At 41.8% G+C, this 21,855-nt stretch overlaps 3 protein-coding genes and 1 long non-coding RNA gene across 4 annotated transcripts; 3 read left to right on the forward strand and 1 right to left on the reverse strand.

Annotated features, from left to right (window-relative positions):
• The first annotated feature begins 1,436 nt into the window (after nt 1-1,436).
• Nucleotides 1,437-5,653, forward strand: LOC119895723 (keratin, type I cytoskeletal 13-like). Its single transcript, XM_038709008.1, has 7 exons — nt 1,437-1,890; nt 2,478-2,560; nt 3,140-3,296; nt 3,839-4,000; nt 4,621-4,746; nt 4,832-5,052; nt 5,484-5,653. The coding sequence occupies exons 1-7, from the start codon at nt 1,489-1,491 to the stop codon at nt 5,584-5,586; spliced, it is 1,254 nt and encodes a 417-aa protein (XP_038564936.1). The 5' UTR covers nt 1,437-1,488; the 3' UTR covers nt 5,587-5,653.
• Nucleotides 5,654-6,643: 990 nt separating this feature from the next.
• Nucleotides 6,644-11,622, forward strand: LOC119895726 (keratin, type I cytoskeletal 13-like). Its single transcript, XM_038709022.1, has 7 exons — nt 6,644-9,203; nt 9,435-9,517; nt 9,673-9,829; nt 9,908-10,069; nt 10,280-10,405; nt 10,488-10,711; nt 11,162-11,622. The coding sequence occupies exons 1-7, from the start codon at nt 8,796-8,798 to the stop codon at nt 11,295-11,297; spliced, it is 1,296 nt and encodes a 431-aa protein (XP_038564950.1). The 5' UTR covers nt 6,644-8,795; the 3' UTR covers nt 11,298-11,622.
• Nucleotides 11,623-15,784: 4,162 nt separating this feature from the next.
• LOC119895734 (keratin, type I cytoskeletal 13-like) lies at nt 15,785-19,543 on the forward strand. The gene is made up of 7 exons (XM_038709032.1): nt 15,785-16,962; nt 17,566-17,648; nt 17,802-17,958; nt 18,037-18,198; nt 18,409-18,534; nt 18,617-18,840; nt 19,343-19,543. The coding sequence occupies exons 1-7, from the start codon at nt 16,555-16,557 to the stop codon at nt 19,470-19,472; spliced, it is 1,290 nt and encodes a 429-aa protein (XP_038564960.1). The 5' UTR covers nt 15,785-16,554; the 3' UTR covers nt 19,473-19,543.
• LOC119895743 lies at nt 18,752-19,557 on the reverse strand. Its single transcript, XR_005443095.1, has 4 exons — nt 19,494-19,557; nt 19,122-19,226; nt 18,909-18,961; nt 18,752-18,817 (listed from the first exon to the last, which is right to left on the reverse strand). It is a non-coding gene; the product is annotated as an uncharacterized LOC119895743 (long non-coding RNA).
• Between the last annotated feature and the right edge of the window lie 2,298 nt (nt 19,558-21,855).

Below are 21,855 nucleotides of genomic sequence, written 5' to 3' on the forward strand. Positions count from 1 at the left end.
TTGGTACTTTATCCACCACTGCACTATGTCACCAAGATGCACGGCTGAGTTTTGCAGTGACTCTGAAATAATAAATTGAAAATAGATTTTCATAATACATCTCCACCAGAAATAAGATACAAAGCATTTCTAGAGTACAATTCTCTTGGAGTAAACACTATGAATTTTCCTAAAACTGTTTTCTTTTTCCTTCTTTCCTGTTAATTCTCTAAATGTCTTTCGTGTTGAGCTAAAGTTGATCTATACGTGTCTTCCTGGTTTGAGCTCTCAGTTCAAGAGGCTAATGTTACACAATACTTTGCATCAACAGTTCGTGCTTGTCCCTTTCCTGTTTCAACATGGCAACGCCCCCAAGGGTCCTTCACACATGTTACTCAAAATCTTTTGTTTTAATAGTAGAAAACGTGTCAAAAATGCACTTGTATCTGGATCTGTTTCAAAATAGGGCACTGACGATCACGTGTTGGTTGTGGCAGATTATTTTCACAAAGGAAGAGCAGCAGATGATTAAAAAATACAATCTGTATTTTATATTTGACCCCACATTATCTGCTGCAAATACAAACACGATTCTTTCAGGTTTTTGAAACAGATGAAGGTGTATTATGTTATATGGCCAAAGAAATGTGGAAACCCCAGTTGAAATAACTGAGTCTACTGTTGTTCTGGGTCTCCTGGTTTGGTTTTAGTAGCAATGAACCAAAATTAAATCTTAATTCTACAACATATAACAATTCTTTAGACAGCAGTACTGTTTATGTGTCTCCCTCCTGTTTGAACATGACAATACCCATCCCCCACATCTACAAATGCTCTTTTAAAAAGGAATAAAGAAAGTTTGATGTCAAAACCATTTATGTGACTGGTTAGATGAAGATTTATAAATGAGGTAACATTTGTCTCCATAAACCAGCTCCAGAGTAAATGACAGCGGTGTTTCATGTCCTGTGTTGTCACAGCAAACAGCCTGAATGAAGAGCTGGAACAAAGCACTTCATTGTTTGCTTGCACAGTAAAAGAAGGGGGGTGGGGGTCGGTGCATGGACCTGCAGGCTCTAAATAACACACACAGCTCAGAAACAACAGACAGGTTTGAACTTGCAGAGAGGAATGCATGTGGATGTGAGACAGAGGAGGGACGAGGGTCTTCAGATGTTTGAAATGTACGAAACTCTTAACTCTGATTAGATCAAACTGCATTTTGTACAGAGGAGGAGATACACCTGAGCAAAAGCCATGATTCAGTCTCCTGAAAGACATTTTCAGATAGCAGAACAAATAGGTTGTGGGTGTGATGGGCGTATACATGTGTGCTGTGATTGGTCTGTTTGTCTTTTTGTCATTTGTCATGTGCCTGCTTGTCTCTTGCCCCGAGGCGTGCAGCGGGGGCCGGACCCCTCTCCCACTTTCATGTAGCATAAAAGGAGCTAAGTCCTCTCCTCTCCTTCATTCTCTCCTCTCCATCCAGAGCAGGCAGACACCTCCACAATGACCTCCTATGCTCGCTCCGTCACCTTTTCCAGTGGAAGCCGCCTCGGCTCCATGAGGGCCCCCAGCGTGTACGCTGGCGCCGGAGGCTCCGGGGTCCGCATCTCCAGCACGAGTGCTTCCAGAAGCTACTCCTCTGCCGGTGCAGGGTTTTCTGCTGCCGGTGCTGGTGCCAATGGCGGCTTCAACCTGGCCGACGCCATCGACATCTCAGACAACAAGAAAATGGCCATGCAGAACCTGAATGACCGCCTGGCCTCCTACCTGGATAAGGTGCGCAATCTGGAGCAGGCCAACTCTGAGCTGGAGCTGAAGATCAGGCAGTTCCTGGAGAACAAGACCAAACCAGAGGGCCATGACTGGGTCAGATTCCATGCCACCATCAGCGACCTGCAGGACCAGGTGAGACCAGGTTCTGTCTGTCTTTATCATAAGGTCAGACTATAGCAAAGGTAGAAAAGTGAGAATAGAAGTGAACACAGTTGGTCTGAACTCATAAATATTCTTCAGCACAAAAGCTGCAGCCAAACTCAGGTGTGCAGTCAGCTAGGCAGAAATTATGTGCTGTTTCCTGCAGAATCAATACAGGTGCAGCCACACCCAAAACTCACAAAGGCCACCTGCAGCAAGATCATTCTTGTTTTGCATGATGTGTGAACAAGAACAGAAGGCCACTAAAATGATGAGGGGATATTTGACTTATATTTGCATAGTTTTTAAATATTGAGTAGCTGCTTCACAAACTTTGTACTCTCATTGCATTCACCATCTATACACTCATGTGAAACTGGAAATCAGAACTCAGAACAGGGCAGACAGTAACTAACAACTCCAAAAATAATTTATTATTTGTCCAAAATAGGACAAACCTGGATCCGGTGTCTGCTGTTCTCTTTCCCGTATCAGCTGAAATACTTTGAGTCTCAGTACTAGTTACAGTTAGAAAACAAAAACACATTCAGCCTAATTCTGTACTTCTTGTGTTTTAGATCCTTTATGCCACCCGCAACAACGGATCTCTCTACCTGGCGATTGATAACGCCAAGCTGGCTGCTGATGACTTCAGAGTAAAGTGAGTGTGTGAACACTGACCGTGAACTTGAGCACATAGCTCTAGATCTGATGTATGTTATACAACTATATGGTGAAGTGTCATATCTGTCCAACTGACATCACATTTAGTCTAATGTTGATGTGTTTTTCAAATGCACTGTTAATAGTTTTTTATTATTAAAAAGGAAGAAATTACAAATGCTTCTTTTGGTCAAATAAAAAATGTCCCAACACAACAGCTCAGAACTTAGGGGCTTTCACTGTAGGCTTTAAACTTATATAAACTTTGTTTGGGCAGCATTAGTTGGCTGCTCTGGTTAAGGTGACATTTAGGCAACTAAAACTACTTAATTAATGTTGGGGAATATTTAAAATCCTTACTCTTTGGGGGATGTCACACAACCATCCACACCCTCCTAAGGTGTGCTGTTCTAACAATGACATGGTTCTTCTGACACTGTCACAATTCATATGACCACAAGAGGTCCTAGTTGTTTCAAGTGTTGGAACTACAAACCAGTGCTGTGCTGAAAACAGTCTCTCTGAAGTCACTGTGTTTTGGATATAACAGCTGATTTGATTGATGCTTGGTGTGCAGGTTTGAGAACGAGCTGGCCATGCGTCAGTCAGTGGAGGCCGACATTGCCGGCCTGAAGAAGGTCCTGGATGACCTGACTCTGTCAAGATCTGATTTGGAGATGCAGATTGAATCACTGAGGGAGGAACTCATCCAGCTGAAGAAGAACCATGAGGAGGTGGGCGCAAAATTGCAAACCATCTATGGTTAACATTAGCTTTTCAGTGTTCATTATGAAGTATTTTTACCAATGTCATTTTAAGGATGGATTTATCAAAGCTGCTTTATAAAAGAAGAAAGTTTCGAAAACCTTCAAACTCTGCAAACTTCACTAGTAAAAAGGATTTCTCCAGATTTTCTAAAGAGAAGAACAATCTAAAAATCATCAAAAATGAGATTGAATAGGTTCAAAAGCAGTTTAACTCCTGATTTTGTAGCTTTTCAATCAGGTTTTAGTTAATAAAAATTTTAATTGCAGCATGCAGAAAGTAGAATCAACATGAAGACATCAAATGTCTTCAGTACCTTAGATTACAGTTGCAAATAAATGTGAACTTCATTCCTGGTTAACCATTATCCTCATTTGATTAGGTAATTAGTCCAGATCCCATTTAAATTGATGTGAAAAAGAGAAAAGCAAGTGACAAAAAGATGGAAGTGTTTCTTTGATTGTTATTATCATCGACTAATACTGTTCGATGTGGATGGTTGTTTCTGCAGGACCTGCTGACTATGCGTTCCCAGGTGGGAGGTCAGGTGAACGTGGAGGTGGATGCCGCTCCGCAGGAGGATCTGTCCGTCGTCATGGCTGGAATCAGAGAACACTACGAGGCCGTCGCCGCCAAGAACCGTAAAGAGCTGGAGACTTGGTTCCAGGCCAAGGTGAGGGACATAAACCCTCTGATGGCAGGAACCTCTTTACTTGATTATGATAGGCTGAGATCAAAGCAAACCCACCTCCAAGTGTTCTTAAAGTCTTAATTTCTTAATAATGACATCCTCAAAAGAAATCCATCTCAGTGAAATTGCTTTCCTCTCGATTCATGTGCAGAAAGGTCTTTACCTTTATTTTCAGAGAAAAGTTGGGTGTTTCCCCATTCACATTAATACAGTTATGTAAAATTTTCTAGCAGCATCTAGTGGCTGTTATTGAAACTGCAGCCTAAGACACCTAAACAGTCAATTCTAAGTCATAGTTTTGAGTTACTGTGTCAAAACTACCTTTTCATTATTTATACTTAAAAATTCTATTTTTTCCTAAACAAGACAAGATAAACTTTGTGTATATTTTAAATCACTACAGGCCAAACTGAAGACAATGTGAGCATTTATAAAACTGAATAAGTCCATTTAGTACTATTAGGTCAGTTAAATAAGTACAGTGAGCAATAAAAACCTGGTGAAAAGTGAAAAAAGTGAAACAGTAGAGTGTCATCTGCATACATGCTTATCTTTGATCTCCCACAGACACGATTTCTGACACTTTTCTTTGTCTTTTGTAGTCTGAAGAGCTCAATAAGGAAGTTGCCATGAGCACAGAGACTCTTCAGTCAACACGTTCTGAGGTCACAGAGGTCAAACGCTCGCTGCAGGGCCTGGAGATCGAGCTCCAATCACAGCTCAGCATGGTGGGTTTCTACTGCCTACTGGTCTTTTTCCATGTGAATCAACAAATTCTGTAAATCTCCTCACACTGTTTCTTTACCCCTTCAGAAATCCTCTCTGGAAACAACCCTTGCTGAAGCCCAGAACCGGTACAGCAACATGCTGGCAGGATACCAGAGGCAGGTAACTGCCCTGGAGAATCAGCTGGCCCAGCTGAGGGCTGACCTGGAGCGTCAGGGACATGAATACCAGGTGCTGCTGGACATGAAGACCAGGCTGGAGCTTGAGATTGCTGAATACAGGAGGCTACTGGATGGAGAGCTGTCCAAGTGAGTCAACTAATTATAATAATAATAAAATAAGTACTTATATAAATTTTTCAAAACAACTAATACTACCCTGACCCTGGTTGTCTCTAGAGAGCAGGTAGAAAACCAGTGAGAAATATAATTCTGTAAATGATATGTAAATCAATGTATCAAAGGTCAAAAAACATTTTTGAAAAATAAAATTCAGACATGAAGGCAAAGCATGAACATTTAAGTAATTAGACTATTAATAAGTTTGAAAGTGTAAATATAGAAACATCCATGCATATGTATCAGTATCAGTCATCCATGAAATGGTATATGCAATGCATGGATTTTCATTATCGTTTGGTGAACAGTTTTCAAAAGAATAAATACCACTGCATGAAGCTTTGTTAGCCTGTTTAGAGCAAAGACATCTAACAGGACTCTTGTTTGTTTGTTTTCTGTAGCACGTCATCCTCCACTACAAGCATAACACGTAAAGTAATGATAGTCACCAAAGACATCACAGAAGATGGAGAGATCCATTCTCAATCAATGGAGATTAAGTGATGTGTCAACACGCTGCTGCCAACCGTTCTCAGAAATACACAAATAAAATACTTCTGATGAACTGAAACGTGTGTGTTTTCTGTGTACCAGTATCTGTACTCTTTATAAAGTAGACAACACTCAACTTCAAATCATTCTGCTTAAAAATACTGCATTATATTTTTTATCAGGATCATAAATTGGTTTATTGCCCAGTAGGTTTGATACTCGGGACGCACTGAATGAAACAAACCGAGGTTTTTACACAGTGGCTGCTTTCCCTCCCAACTCTCCATGGCTGAAACCATTAAAACACGCAAAACTCTCATTTAAATACTGCCACCTCCATTGTGTTTGCTCCTGTTGTCATCTACGCAATAATTCTTAGTTAATTACCCATGACAGGCACTAAAATTGCACGTGCAATATTTTAGAATGCACACGCAATTTAGCAATCTTTATTCGGTAAATCCGTCCCACAGAGCAATGTTGTTGTAATGTAAACAAATATGTAAAAATGACATGGTGGATGGTCTTTGTTCATTGGTGATAGTACTGGCTATCTGGTTGCAGGAAATGACCAGAGGAGAGGCGCTACAGTAAAGTCATGGCTTTAGTATTAACCTGTTGAAAACAGGAACCTTTTTCCAGAAAGAACGCCTAAAATAACCCAGAATGAATCAGGAATAACTCCTCAACCATTTGGCCTAGATGCATAATTCTGGTCTCCTTTGAAAAGTCAGAAGCTAAGGAATATGAATCCATTGTATAAATCCATATATTAACATGTTTATTTTACTTTTACAGACTACATGGAGATCTGAAAATCTGATATTTTTATCCTCTCCTGGAAAAAAAAAAGCTATATTTTAATGCAATAAACCATCAAAACCATCCTGAGTTAGCTTTTAATGCAACTGAATATCTTCTAATACACCTAGAATGCAATTGTAACTGTAAATCCGATGAAAATAAACTAAAATACAACAGTTATCATACAACATTTTTGAAATATACCAGGCGAATTTCCATATTTTGGCAATATTTATTGTTAAAATGCTGAACACTGTTAAAACACTTTTTCTGTCCATACAACCAAGTTCCAAATGACAAAACATTGAAATATTGATAAAAACAGGAGTATTATCAACATTCCTGTCACCAAAAGCACTCCCATGCTTTACAGGCCCACAGTGATTGGGAGGGGGGCATCAATCGATCCGGCTTGAGTAGACCTTTCATTTGATACCCTGCATGTCTATATATCTCCAACGGATCGGCCACAAAATGGCAAAAAACACCATGTGTTCTCAAGCGGCATGTTTCCTCTCTGCAGAAAAGACGACAGCAGGCAGGCAGCTTGCAGGTATTGCGCAATAATCAAGATGACGCCCGCTTAGACTCGGAGCAACAACACTGGCGGATTTCGGAGTTAAAACGGCGAAAAAAAAAAAAGTAATATAGTATCAGTAATATCGCCCAGAGCACCATTGCCCAGGTACCTGGGGCGTCTGTTTTCAAATGTTCTGTTTGAGTCACAATGAACGAATGAATTCATGGAGTCCAGTGATACCTACAAATATCAAAAATATGTTTTTAAAAACATACCTATGACTGAGGGACTGCTACAACATTAATGTGATGAACAAATGAATGCATCAGTGTTTATAATCCAATACCATATTATTCTGACATGGGCCATAATGAGTACTTTTACTTACTGGTACTTTAAGTATAATTTTATGCCACTACTTACTACTTAAGTATATTTTTGTTGTTTTTTGCAAAATCACTAAAAGCAAATTAGAAACAGTGAAGATGGGTTCTTATTACAGGACCTTGTGGCTCTTTATTATTTTACCAACATTGTTGGTTTCACCTTCAAAAAATTCATCATACGTTTTGGCCTCAGTGGGAAAATAAGTGAGTTTTCCTTCTCAGATTGTTGTAGACCTGAATGTTTAAGCATATTTTATCAGTATTTCAGGGAGTAAAAACGGTTTTACCCCGGGGGCCCATAACAGTTCACTGTGGCCCTTCCCAATAGAATCCTGTTTCTCCACTGAGACTTATGCAGAATTTGATGGGTGTGTGTGAACAGCGCCGCCCCGTACGACATGACCCCTCCTTACATTAAGTTGTGTCCTTTGTTATTTACTGTTTATGCTGTTTCACATTCTGCTGATCAATGAGCTGCTTTCACTTAAAGAGGAGAGGAATAAAAGTTACTCTGAGGGAAAATTTATTGTTGTATTTGGTTATTTTTTGATGAATTGACGGTTGTGAACTGCTCAGGTTTCACTTATATGTTGAATCTCTGTTCTGTAATGAGCTTTAATGTTTTTACATCATGTTTATACAGTCTATAATCGATTGTAAATGTTAAATGCAACTAATGACATCAAATATTTCTTTCCTTTTTAATTGTTCAGGTTAGACCTGAGAAGGAATTATAGAAACATTTAAATTCATTTTTATATATAACGTTGTCATACTGATGATATTTACTGGATAAATACAGAAAGTTTTAGACAGAAACTGTAAATTATTGCGTGGTATTTTTTGTGAAATTTTATTTCACTTTTTGTGTACTGTGTGCTCTTGTTCTTCTTGATCCCTAAGGGTACAACATTTATTCAAAATAATAATTTGATAAGTGAGAATCACTTTATGTAACCTTATGTAAAAAAACATTGCTATTTTCTTGTGAAACAGTGGACAGTTTCAAGTCTTTGTGCCAATTATATGTATTAATTATTACATGTTGAGAAGGAAAAATCACTCTTCATTACACTTTAAGTGTTCACAGCATAGAGTAATATTAGAGTTTTGATCAGCCTAATTTGTTCAGTTGTGGGGTCACAAATCAGAAAAATATGTTTAAAAAGAAGGAAGAGCAGCTGTCAGAGTGAGAAGACTATGTCACCAAAACGCTCACTTTTCTGCTAACTTTCAGCTTTGTGAAGCTTTTAAATAGTTTATTTAGCTGAAGTAGCAGCAGAGGACTGACAGGACCAGACCACCAGATACAAAGAGTTTTGGGCCCCTGAGATCCCAGCTGTTAAAACCCACCCAACCTGCTGGAGCCCACCTGCAGCTCAGGCCTGTTTGGCATCCCAACCTGACCTACCACACCACCCCCCCAACCTCATTTTGAGGCATAAAAGCAGGCGACATCCCAGCAGCTCTTCACTCTCTGCTCAGAGCCGACGACCAGCCGACCCTCAGCCATGACCTCCTTCTCCAGCCGCAGCAGCTACATGTCCTCCCCCGTGAGGAGCTCCGTCATTATGGCCCCCTCCATGTTCTCCTCCTCCTGTATGGGTAGCATGAGGGCCGGCAGCGTGTACGGAGGAGCCGGAGGATCTGGAGTCCGTATCTCCAAGGCCTCATTCTCCTCCTCCAGTGCTGGCGGTGCCTTCAAGCTGAGCGACACCATGGACGTCTCTGTCAGCGAGAAGGCCACCATGCAGAACCTCAACACCCGCCTGGCCACCTACCTGGAGAAGGTGCGCAGCCTGGAGAAGGCCAACGCCGAGCTGGAGCTGAAGATCAGAAAGTTCCTGGAGAGCAAAGCTGCGCCGGAGGCTCACAACTTCAGCAGCTTCAACGTCCAGATCAAAGACCTGCAGGACCAGGTGAGAACAAGAAGACGGAAAATCTGCAGTTTGTACAGAAAAGAACAGATTCTAGTGGGACCACTTTGCCCTGAATTTAGCCTCTAAGGCAGCATGTGTTTGCAGGCAGACCTCAACATTAGCTGTGCGCTGAATGTGTTGATTTGTTCTTTAAAACAGCTGGATGAATCCAATGAAGCCTTTTAGCAAAACTTCCAGTTGTTCACAATTTCTCTCTTCCTTCCTGCTCAGATCCAGTCCGCTGCTCGTGGAAATACCGCCCTTGTCCTCACCATTGACAACGCCAACTTGGCCAGGGACGACTTCAAAGTCAAGTGAGTGTGAGACTTTGTTTCCTCCAATCGAGTCGTGCGTCAAGACAGCAACATAAAATAATACAGTTCAAGTTTTTTTTCTTTTTGGGATCTCGTTCTTCCCAGTCATGTCAACATTCGGGTGAGTTTTCTGAACTCACTGTCGTATTTTTCAGGTTCGAGAACGAGCTGATCATGCGTCAGTCAGTGGAGGCCGACATTTGTGGCCTGAGGAAGGTCTTGGACCAGATGACTCTGAGCCGGGCTAACCTGGAGATACAGGTGGAGAGTATGACGGAGGAGCTTATCTTCCTCAAGAAGAACCACCAGGAGGTCAGTGGGCTTTCAGGTCTAAAAGAGTTTTGGGGTAAATAAAATGGCTAAATGACATTAAACACTGTCACCTTGTAGGAGCTGCTGGCGATGCGAGCTCAGATGGGCGGTCAGGTGAACGTGGAGGTGGATGCGGCTCCAGCAGAGGACCTCAATAAGGTCATAGAGGAGGTCAGGAAGCACTACGAAGCCACTGTTGCCAAAAGCCGCAAAGAACTGGAGGCGTGGTTCAATGCAAAGGTAAGGACCTGATTTTAGCCACGCTAGAGACTCTTGGACTCACGTCTGTCCGTCCACCCCTGTAGTTCAGACTGAAACATTGTGATGAAATGTGGTTCAGGCCTTCATGCTCCCCTCAGGATGAACTGTAATAACTTTGGTGATCCTCAGACTTTCCATCTAGCGCCATCATCAGGTCAACATGTTAATAACGTGCTGTTTCCTCTACAGACAGAAGACCTTCACAAAGAAGTCGCTATCAGCACAGAAACCCTCCAGTGGTCCAAATCCGAGACCACACAGCTCAGCCGAACGCTGCAGAGCCTGGAGATCGAGCTGCAGTCCCAGCTCAGCATGGTGAACATCACGTCTCATCACATCTTTTATGTCCAGTGTCTTTGTGAGGCAATAAAACTGATCCAGCTCCTCTCTCCTGCAGAAAGCGTCGTTGGAGGCCACCCTGAATGAGACTCAGAACCGGTACACCATGCAGCTGACGGGTTACCAGAACCAGGTGACCATGCTGGAGGATCAGCTGACGCAGCTGAAGGCCGAGCTGGAGAGGCAGTCCCAGGAGTACCAGATGCTGCTGGACATCAAGACCAGGCTGGAGATGGAGATCGCCGAGTACAGGAGGCTGCTGGATGGAGAGGCCAGCGGCAGGTGAGCGAGCTTTAGTTATCTGAGAATTAAAGGGTTGTTTACAGGATATTGTGAGCTGATATCACATCTTACTTTATGTTAGAAGCCCCGACTGTGCATCTCTAAGTACGGCTAAAATTTGTATTTGTACCAACATTTTTTCTGTCTTTGTGTAACATCACCCTTATAATTGTGTACAAAAAGTGTATAATTAGTCTACAAATATTAGTTATATTTTTTAGTATATAACTAAGTATTTGCACATTCACTAAGTTCATCAAAGGACAAGTATTTTAAACATCAGCTCAGACTTCTCATTGACCCTAAATTGAGCCTAAATGTGGCTCCTGATGCTTTTCACCGTGAGAAGAGAGACACCAAAGACAAAATATCAAACCCATCTGTGACTAAATATTCTATTAATGTGAGATAAATATAAATCTGACTGTTCTGTTTGTCTCCCTCCTGCAGCTTGACCATCTCATCCTCATCCTCCACTTCCTCCTCCACCATCACCACCACACAGAAAATAATTACCATCGTCGAGGAGGTGGTGGATGGAAAGGTGGTGAGCTCCTCCCAGGAGACCATCAATCAGACTCTGTGATCACCAGCAGGGGGCACTCTTAACAGGAAAAAAAACACATAAAAGTCTCCTGAGGTTTTTCAAACTAAAACGCTGTCTGCTGTGTCTTCTGTGTTTGAAGTTGCACTTCCTCTAATGGCCACTGGCTGCTGCTGCTGGACTGAACGGTTATGAGGTGCAGGATTAAGTTACAGTTACGAATTCATATTTTCAAAATGATTCTTTCATGAAATTAACACTAATGTTTGGGGTTAAGAACTGGAACAATAAAACAGAACAGAATGGGTGCATCCCAAGTTTCTTAATTGCATCCACGTTTCCCTCACTTGTGTCCCTACAAAGTGTCACGTGAAGCAACGTCCTTTTCTGAATATGGCGGCACATCAGGATCTGCTGCATGAAGTGGTCAGCTGTGTTTTCTTTGGGGATCAATATGAAGAATTGATTTTGCTAAAAATAAAACTCTCTTTTATGCTTTCAAGAAAGAAATGATTAAAACAATAACTAACAATAATGGATAAGACTATGCCTTAACTGAACTCTTCCGAAGGCCTTCTTTGCTGTGTGTTCTTTTGTCTCTGTTAAATGACACATTTCAGACCTGTCAGTAGGTAAAGAGCAATGCTGATAGCGATTCATCGCAAAGACACATGTAACAGACAGTTACAGTGTATCTGCCACCTCGTTCAAATGCGCCAGATTTTGACGCAACATATTTATATGTCATGGCGTATAAATCAGCTGACATCCAGTGAGGGGTGCGTGTCGGTCAGTATCAGACCTCAGAGATCGCACCTCGCTCCTCGGTGCACAAATAAAAGCTTTGGGACGGTCTGCAAGATGGTGGACCAGAACAATTTGAGGTTCAAGCGAGGAAATGACAAATAACAGACTTTAGATGCACCTAAAACATGGTCTTTGGGTCGGAGACATCACCATAGGTTTCTAACGAGCAATTGTGAAGCTTAGTGTGGACATCGCCCTGACTCACCTACAGTCGTATGCAAAAGTTTAGGCACCCCTGACAGTTTCTATGACTTTCATTTATAAATAATTGGGTGTTTGGATCAGCAATTTCATTTTGAAATAACTGAAAGACATAGTCATATTTCAGTAGTGAAATGAGGTTCATTAGATGAACAGAGAATGTGCAATATGTATCAAAACGAAAGTAGACGGGTGCATAAATTTGGACACCCTTGTCATTTTGTTGATTTGGAAACCTGTGCATCGTTCAACAATTCAGCGCACTTTGCACAAGGAGAAGCTGTACGGAAGAGTGATGTGGAAGAAGCCTTTTCTGCACACGCCACAACGCATGTGATATTTCTGTTGGGGTGCCCAGATTTATGCACCTGTCTACTTTCGTTTCGATGCATATTGCACATTTTCTGTTCCTCCAATAAACCTCATTTCATTACTGAAATTTTACTGTCTTTCAGATATTTGATAGCTCAAAATGAAACTGCTGATCATCCAAACACCCAATTATTTATAAATGAAAATAATGGAAATTGTCAGGGATGCCTAAACTTTTGCATACGACTCTAACTCCCTGTTAATCCAAGCCACAAAGAGGGCACCCACCCGTCACTCAAAGTAGCCGCGTCCACAATTATGCAGAACTTTAAGCCTTAATATATAAACCGGGTGAGTTACATAGAAATTCTACCACCATACAGTTGTCATGTTTGGGGAGATTAACTATTGAGACCAGACTGTATTAACATGTTTACTGGAGGATAAACAATAAGACATACAAGCATGAAATATGTAAATCACATCAGTCACATGAGCTGTCAGTCCTTACAGAACAGCAATATATTCAGGAGCTCACTTTTCTCGTGCAGACTGTAACTGATGTCCGAAAGTTGCAGATGGACTGAGCAGTACTTAGAATCGTCCTCACTAAACTTCCACATGTTTCCTACCTCATACAACAATTGCAAAGACATCTGAAAATGTTCTGGGAAAGTTTATAGATAAAAAAAACATGAATTAAAAATTCCCAACACAAAGAGTAATAACTGACCTTTTTTGTAGTTCATGTGGTCAGATGTCAGACCGATCCACTGTGTGCCGTCTCTACGGGGTCAAGTCACCATCATTTCTCTGCACATATTTGGTCATTTGCACGGCTCACACTAACACTGGTGGAAATACAATGTTAGGGTGGGTTAGAAATAATTATTTTAGATTGTAGATCAGGACTCATTGTATTTAACTTTGGAAAGAGGTTTCGAACAAATCCGTTTAATAGTCACCTGAGAGATAGCAGCAGGGATTAAATATCAGAGTCATTTTCTTCCAATAGCCGTCTGCAGAGGTGAGGTTTTAGCAGACAAATAGGTGCCACTACAGGGGCAGTGGCGACATTCTTTGCTATATACATACATTTGCATGTCTTTGTGACGGAAGAGCCAAGGACAAAATCAACATTTGTGTGTGATTATCATTTGCTGTTGTTTCTGTACTGGAGAGGATGTAAGGGGAGATATTTTTGTGTCTCTCCTGACGTCCGTGTAAAACATGATTCATCACATTTTCGACTCTGTAATTCTTTCTTGGAAGAATTTTCTTTCACAGGTGGGTTAGATGTAAATATCAGTCTGCAGCCTCACCCAGTTTAACCAGTCTGTCAACAACTAGAATGCTGTGGTTACACTATATCAGCCTCGGGGGCCCTCTCAGGCTCCCCAAAGCTCCAGATCATAGTAGTGAATTTATAAAAAAAAAGATTAGTCGAACGCCATTTCCTTTCAAGTTTCCACGATGTTTTAATTTTCAAGTTGGGGGTCTAACCATGGACCAAACCGTATTTGTTTTATTATCTTCTTTGTTTTAGAGGGGCAAGTAACGGGGTGGTGATGGCGCAATGAATAATAATAATCTTTATTTATAATAGACGCATACCATTGGTGTGAGAGACCCGAGTTCAATTCCCCACTATGACACATCCCCCAGTGTTTCCCTGACATATATACAATATATATAATGTAATGCAACAATGTCAAGTGTCATTCGCAGTGAGCCTGCAAGACTATTAACATGATGATCAGTTTGGGAAGGACTAAATTTAGCTATCATTGTCAACGTCCCCATGAATATTGAAATATTTTCAGATAAAATTCGGAATATGGACCAGGAGGGTGGTACACTACAGCAAACAGGATTGGCTGCAGTGATTTCCAGGTTGGATGTGAAACGCTAAGAACAAGGCTTTCAGATGAGTTATAATCTAGTTTAGGTTTAAATTGATGGTAGGCTTGAGTTGCACCAGAAAGAGGAAGGTCCAGAAGGCCCTTGATGTGCAGTTCCTCATCTCTGTTATGCCTACAAGAATGGGCTTTGTCACAGCCTGATTGCCCAAGAGGGGAATCACGAAGCTGCCTTCAGTCAGTGTAGAGGAGTCAATAACCACACCCTGTGTAACAGCTGATCTGGGGTGCGTTTCCCAAAAGCACTGTTGCTAACTACGGTAGCAACTTCCTTGGTTCCAACTCCGGAGGTAACTAAGTTGGTAACTTACATGGTACAAACCATAATTAAACAATGCAGGTGTTCACCGAAACAATAGTTCCAACGAACTGTCGTTAAGTTGCATAGTTGGAACTACAGCTCCTGACCTGTGGCTAGAAGCTTAGCTAACGGTGACTACATCACAGATAGCAGAAAATGCAGTGTGGAGGTGGATGTGTTTTAAGCAGGGAATGTTAGATAATCCTGCTGGACAAACATATTTAAGGTGAAGCTTTTTTTAAATGTAGTTATAAAAGCACTTTTACCTTGTTATCATTTGTGGCCAAGGGATTCATAATAGTGTTAAAATGTTGAACCGTAGATACTTGCAGATTAAACCTATTTTACTAAATGTCTTGTAAACGCTAATAGTTCTTAATTTTTTCTTCTAAGTTATAGCCTATATTTAAGTTAAATAAAATGATTAGGTTATATATTATTTATATTGTTTATTTCATTAACACTATTTTCTTGTTAATGCCGGTATGACTATAATATGAAAAGCCTAAATAATAAGTTAGCATAATAATGTTACTTTATATTGGTCACAACTGACATATTTAGGCAGAATATGACAACGTTTTGTGAGTTTCGTGCTGTGAAAGTCAAACGAACACACCTGGAAACATGTTGGTTCAAACTAAGTTTGTCCAAACCCTGGTGGTACAAACAAGATACGACAGTTTTGGTAAACGGTCGTACTTCAGATGTTTGCTAGTTTAACAATGCATCATACCAAGATAGTTCAATGCTACTTTCCTTGGTAATCTGGGATCATTCAGGGGTGCATTTCCCCAGAGGAATGTTGATGTTGAGCAAAAAAAGTAAAAAGTAAAATGTAATAGCAGCAAATATGTATGAATGAGGGACTGCTCTAATCTTAATGTGATGAACCAATGAATGCATCAGTGATTATAATCCAATATTAAATATTATTCTTTAACTTCTGATATTGTATTTATATGCTAATACTTTTTCTAGTGTTAGAACCCAACCAAAATTCTGTGTACCTTCATGTACAAAAACATTACATAATCCCCACCTGAGAAATGTTTGACAACCACCAACCAAGCTCTGTACATTTTTCTTACTATTTAAAAAACCCCTAAAGAGGTCGAAAGGTAGATGTTTAAGGAAAGAAGTAAAAGATATAATTATTGACACAAAATGACTTGACTTTGACTATTGATTATTGACAAACGTTTCTTTAAAGGGGTCGCCAGATAGACCGGAGGAGTCATGAATAAGTCAGGAAAAAGGGGGAAATCACATTATTGTAACATAAAATCATGTTCAACACTGGACAGTTTCAAGTCTTTATGCCAATTAAATGTATAAAAAATAGCTGAGATGTACAAATCATTCTTTGCTTTAAGTGCTCACAGCAGCATTTTCTCAAGTCATGAAGGAACGTTTTAACTTCAGGTTTTAAACCTCCTGACATTCCTGCTGTCATCGAATCTCCCTGTGGACAGACCTGGGAGGGGTTTGTGGTCTGACTGGATGTCAGGACTGACAGGACCAGACCACCAGGTATAAAGAGCTGTCGCGCCCACCCGACCTGCTGGAGTTCAGCTTCAGCACAGACCTGTTTCCTTTAGGGCCCCCGGGGCCATAATGTGACAACCCCAGCATATTTGGCATCCCAACCTGACCTACCACACCGCCCCCCCAACCTCATTTTGAGGCATAAAAGCAGGCGACATCCCAGCAGCTCTTCACTCTCTGCTCAGAGCCGACGACCAGCCGACCCTCAGCCATGACCTCCTTCTCCAGCCGCAGCAGCTACATGTCCTCCCCCGTGAGGAGCTCCGTCATGATGGCCCCCTCCATGTCCTCCTCGTCCCGCCTGGGGAGCATGAGGGCCGGCAGCGTGTATGGAGGAGCTGGAGGATCTGGAGTCCGTATCTCCAAGGCCTCATTCTCCTCCTCCAGTGCTGGCGGTGCCTTCAAGCTGAGCGACGCCATGGACGTCTCTGTCAGCGAGAAGGCCACCATGCAGAACCTCAACACCCGCCTGGCCACCTACCTGGAGAAGGTGCGCAGCCTGGAGAAGGCCAACGCCGAGCTGGAGCTGAAGATCAGAAAGTTCCTGGAGAGCAAAGCTGCGCCGGAGGCTCACAACTTCAGCAGCTTCAACGTCCAGATCAAAGACCTGCAGGACCAGGTGAGAACAGGAAGACGGAAAATCTGCAGTTTGTGCAGAAAAGAGCAGATTCTAGTGGGACCACTTTACCCTGAACTTAGCCTCTCAGGCAGCATGTGTTTGCAGGCACACCTCAACCTGTTCGACCAATCAAATTATTTGACCAGGGTTAGAGGTGACGTCAGGAGGTCATGTCTTTTTGTAAAATATCTTAGTTGAAAGTAGGAGTTGAAAGCAAAACATAAAAAAATATTTAAAAGAAAAAGATTTGTGCTGATGAGATTAAACAAAGTCCACATGGGCTTCTAAACTCACAGAGTAAACAAAATTAGTAAATATTACTTTAGTCATTCTAAGTTGATTGTGACACTTTTTAGAATAAAGATCTTAAACTTTGATTGTTTAAACTTTATATAACTTCAATTTATGACTTTCAGGTTTCTTTAGGTTTTTAAATGACAAAATAACTTTGAAATTTTCTGGGTTTTGAACCCACCTGGTGGCCACAGAGCTCGTTGCAGCCACTGAATGTGTTTGGTTGTTCTACATATTTAAAACAGCAGAATGAATCCAATGAAACCAAACTGCTAGTAGTTCACAGTTTCTCTCTTCCTTCCTGCTCAGATCCAGTCCGCTGCTCATGGAAACGCCATACTCGTCTTCGCCATCGACAACACCAACTTGGCAACGGATGACTTCAAAGTCAAGTGAGTGTGAGACTTTGTTTCCTCCAACATCAAGTCGTGCATCAAAACGGCAATATGACATAATCCTATTGAAGATGTCTTTTTGTGATCTCGTTCTTCCCAGTCATGTCAACATCCAGGTTAGTTTTCTAAACTCACTGTCGTGTTTTTCAGGTACGAGAACGAGCTGATCATGCGTCAGTCGGTGGAGGCCGACATCGCCGGTCTGAAGAGGGTCCTGGATGAGCTGACTCTGAGCCGGACCGACCTGGAGATGCAGCTCGAGGGTCTGAAGGAGGAGCTGATCTTCCTCAAGAAGAACCATGAGGAGGTCAGTGGGCTTTCAGGTCTAAAAGAGTTTTGGGGTAAATAAAATGGCTAAATGATATTAAACACTGTCACCTTGTAGGAGCTGCTGGCGATGCGAGCTCAGATGGGCGGTCAGGTGAACGTGGAGGTGGATGCGGCTCCAGCAGAGGACCTCAATAAGGTCATAGAGGAGGTCAGGAAGCACTACGAAGCCACTGTTGCCAAAAGCCGCAAAGAACTGGAGGCGTGGTTCAATGCAAAGGTAAGGACCTGATTTTAGCCACGCTAGAGACTCTTGGACTCACGTCTGTCCGTCCACCCCTGTAGTTCAGACTGAAACATTGTGATGAAATGTGGTTCAGACCTTCATGCTCCCCTCAGGATGAACTGTAATAACTTTGGTGATCCTCAGACTTTCCATCTAGCGCCATCATCAGGTCAACATGTTAATAACGTGCTGTTTCCTCTACAGACAGAAAACCTTCACAAAGAAGTCGCTATCAGCACAGAAACCCTCCAGTGGTCCAAATCCGAGACCACACAGCTCAGCCGAACGCTGCAGAGCCTGGAGATCGAGCTGCAGTCCCAGCTCAGCATGGTGAACATCACGTCTCATCACATCTTTTATGTCCAGTGTCTTTGTGAGGCAATAAACCTGATCCAGCTCCTCTCTCCTGCAGAAAGCGTCGTTGGAGGCCACCCTGAATGAGACTCAGAACCGGTACACCATGCAGCTGACGGGTTACCAGAACCAGGTGACCATGCTGGAGGATCAGCTGACGCAGCTGAAGGCCGAGCTGGAGAGGCAGTCCCAGGAGTACCAGATGCTGTTGCACATCAAGACCAGGCTGGAGATGGAGATCGTCGAGTACAGGAGGCTGCTGGACGGAGAGGCCAGCGGCAGGTGAGCGAGCCTTAGTTATCGGAGAATTAAAGGTTTACAGGATATTGTGAGCTGATATCACATCTTACTTTATGCCAGAAGAAGCCAGATCTTCTGGGGGTTCAGTCCTGGGTTTTATTACCTGCAAAATACATTACTTTGCTCAAACCAAAACATTGTATTTTGCTAAAATGTAGAATTAGCCTTCATAAATTTAATTAAAATAAAATGCCCCAAAACATCAAAGGAATGGAAAAAAATTTCCTTCTAGTGATAAAGTACATTTCCTTCCTATTTCTTACCTGATTATTCAGGTTTCCAGCTGAGAGTTTTACTGCTCCATGAACATGCACTCAAATCAGGGTCCAAAACTCTTTGTATATCAACCTTTGTAAGCCTGTGAAAAACTTGTAAAGATATGTACAGAAAATGTGAAATTATAATCAAACTCATCTGTGACTAAATATTCTATTAATGTGAGATGAATATAAATCTGACTGTGCTGTTTGTCTCCCTCCTGCAGCTTGACCATCTCATCCACCACCTCTACCACCTCCACCACCACCAAACAGAAAATAATTAAGATCGTAGAGGAGGTGGTGGATGGAAAGGTGGTGAGCTCCTCCCAGGAGACCATCAGTAAGACCCTCTGAGCACCAAGCGGGGACACTCACACAGAATTAATCACACAAAATAAAGCTTGCTGAGGCACTTCAAAATGAAACGTTGTCAGTTGTGTCTTCTGTTCAAACTTAAGAGTCTGAAGTTGCTGTACCTCTAATGGTCACTAATCGCTGGTTCTGCTGTACTGACAGGTTATGAGGGTCAAAAATCTCTTTTACAAGAGAGATCAGGCCAAGGTAGCAGCCACGCATAAACACAACATTTTACAACATGCTACAAAAAATCATGACAAAACACATCTATTCAAACATAAGGGCCTCAAGAAAAGCGTGGCGTGGCGTCATAAAAAGCTACAATGACCGGACAGGGAATGAACAGAAACACCAAACATTTATACACACGGACTAACGAGCAGAGCGGGAGCAACACAGGTGACAGGGATCAGGGTTAACGAGACAGAGAGACAGCAGGGAAAACAGAGAGACTGGCGGGCAGGCAGATTACTGAGGGGAACAGACATAACACAAGATGCTCAACACAAAACATGGACCATATCAAGTAAGTAGTAACAGATCAGAATAATAAAAATAAAAAACTAATCCAGACACAAGCAGATAGAGTTTTTCACTATAATGAAAGATCTGACAATGTGTCACTGAGGTGGTACGATTAGCAAAACCTTCACAGAGGTCTGCTCTGCCTGTGAAGGAATATAGGGGTACAATGACAAGTTTCCCCTGGGGCCTGCACCACAAAGTGAGTTCAACATAGCCAGGATATATTTTCGTTATCTGACTTCACTAACCCTAACAATCGCGGTCGGGATAAGCGGTACCACGAAGCTGGTTATCAACTCGGTAAGTCAACCCAGGGTTTCCCAATCCAGCTGGGAGCGCGCTCACATAAAAGAGGCGGAGTTAGCAGCAGATGACCAATAAGTCCACTGTCAGCAGAGCGTCATATTTTACGAACGAGGATTAAACTGTAACACTACAGAAATATGACAGTAGCACGGCTGCAGCTGACACATGCAGGAAACAGAAAATCACAGACAGTGTGAATAAACAGCCGTAGTCTATAATATTCCAATGATTTAAAGTGTTCTTATGAGCTGTATGAAAATATCAGCCTTATTCTTTCAGCTCGGCTGTGTTTCCACATTAAAAGATTTGTGTCGTTCCACCTCACTTTAAAAAACATCTCCTCACTTCAAAAATTAGATTAATTTATTTAACACACTCAAAAGTGTTCCAAACATTGTTATAATAATAATAAAAATCTTTATTTGTAGACCACTTTTCAAAAACAAGTTACAAAGTGCTTTAACAAGTGTAAAGACAATAATACCCAAGAGACAATAATACAAAAACAAACAAGGTTCTAAATTAACCTCATAAAGCAATGAAACGTAAACTCCATTCATGCCATAAAATGTGCTCAAATAGTGGTTGAAAGACTGAATCTCAACATTTAGGCTGCTGAAAACTCACCGTCCCGCCTTTTGAGCCCACATTGCAAAGCTGGGGCGGAACTTGACTACAGTCTCTGTAGAAAGCTATACTAACCTAAATAAATAGCCTACGTTCATATTAAAATTTAGTATTTCAGTATCCCTACCAAACTGCTCATAATATTCAGCCTTACTTAAGAAAAATAAAACCTATTTATTTTAACAGCTGCGTCAGTCTGTGTGAAACAAACTGGGAGCAATTAAAAAAATATTCAACACATTTCAAAGCAGTAAGTGGGCTGATCCTGCTGTAAAAACCTGTAGGCAACAATAGCCTGAGGCTTTTAATCAGTCTCTGTAGGATTATATCGCTATAGTCAAGAGTTTCTCCACATCACCGCTGCAAACATAAAGCAGCCTGTTGGATAAAACAGTCTGTGGGATTTTCCTACAGATGCTGAGGTCATTTTCCAAGAGAGCTGACTGGTCAGTAGGCGTTTCTCACAGAGTTGATCTCTTATCTGGAACAGAACCTGCTCCGGAGCATAAGTTACCATGGAGATCTACCCCGGTAAGAAGTGAACCACCGTCGTGGTGCTGAAAACCCAGGGTTAACCCCGAAGTTACCTGGATAAGTTCAGATCCTGCTTAGTGGTGCAGGCACCTGGTCATGATAGGGTTGCTGAGCTAAAGGAAGCCAAAAGTGACTCTCCAAAACTCTAGGTCAGACTCTGTCTCTCCTCTCCGCCTGCTTGGTCAATTGACTAATGCAGCTGTCTTGATAAGGCAGCTCTGTTGTCCATTTGGTGACCCAAGGTTTTGTTTCCTTACATACAGACTGACTGGCTCTATGTTTAAAGTGTTGCATGTGGCTTGAATGACACACAGTGTGACTTTAGGGTAATCCAGGTAAGCATAGTGAAACACAGACAGGCACAAACTTGTAGCTGTGTTTTATTCCC

Source organism: Micropterus salmoides, unplaced genomic scaffold, assembly GCF_014851395.1.
Source record: "Micropterus salmoides isolate LMB-PRFRI ecotype aquatic unplaced genomic scaffold, ASM1485139v1 Ms_hic_scaffold_10, whole genome shotgun sequence".
In the NCBI taxonomy this organism is placed as follows: domain Eukaryota; kingdom Metazoa; phylum Chordata; class Actinopteri; order Centrarchiformes; family Centrarchidae; genus Micropterus; species Micropterus salmoides.

What these genes read in the sequence shown, in the direction of transcription:
- LOC119895723 (XM_038709008.1), top strand. Translation starts at nt 1,489, where the DNA reads ATGACCTCCTATGCTCGCTCCGTCACCTTTTCCAGTGGAAGCCGCCTC. An exon ending in AGACTTGGTTCCAGGCCAAG is followed by an intron (nt 4,001 to 4,620) that starts GTGAGGGACATA and finishes TGTCTTTTGTAG; the next exon opens with TCTGAAGAGCTCAATAAGGA. An exon ending in TCCAATCACAGCTCAGCATG is followed by an intron (nt 4,747 to 4,831) that starts GTGGGTTTCTAC and finishes TTACCCCTTCAG; the next exon opens with AAATCCTCTCTGGAAACAAC.
- LOC119895726 (XM_038709022.1), top strand. Translation starts at nt 8,796, where the DNA reads ATGACCTCCTTCTCCAGCCGCAGCAGCTACATGTCCTCCCCCGTGAGG. An exon ending in TGCAGTCCCAGCTCAGCATG is followed by an intron (nt 10,406 to 10,487) that starts GTGAACATCACG and finishes TCTCTCCTGCAG; the next exon opens with AAAGCGTCGTTGGAGGCCAC. An exon ending in GATGGAGAGGCCAGCGGCAG is followed by an intron (nt 10,712 to 11,161) that starts GTGAGCGAGCTT and finishes TCCCTCCTGCAG; the next exon opens with CTTGACCATCTCATCCTCAT.
- LOC119895734 (XM_038709032.1), top strand. Translation starts at nt 16,555, where the DNA reads ATGACCTCCTTCTCCAGCCGCAGCAGCTACATGTCCTCCCCCGTGAGG. An exon ending in ACGGATGACTTCAAAGTCAA is followed by an intron (nt 17,649 to 17,801) that starts GTGAGTGTGAGA and finishes CGTGTTTTTCAG; the next exon opens with GTACGAGAACGAGCTGATCA. An exon ending in GACGGAGAGGCCAGCGGCAG is followed by an intron (nt 18,841 to 19,342) that starts GTGAGCGAGCCT and finishes TCCCTCCTGCAG; the next exon opens with CTTGACCATCTCATCCACCA.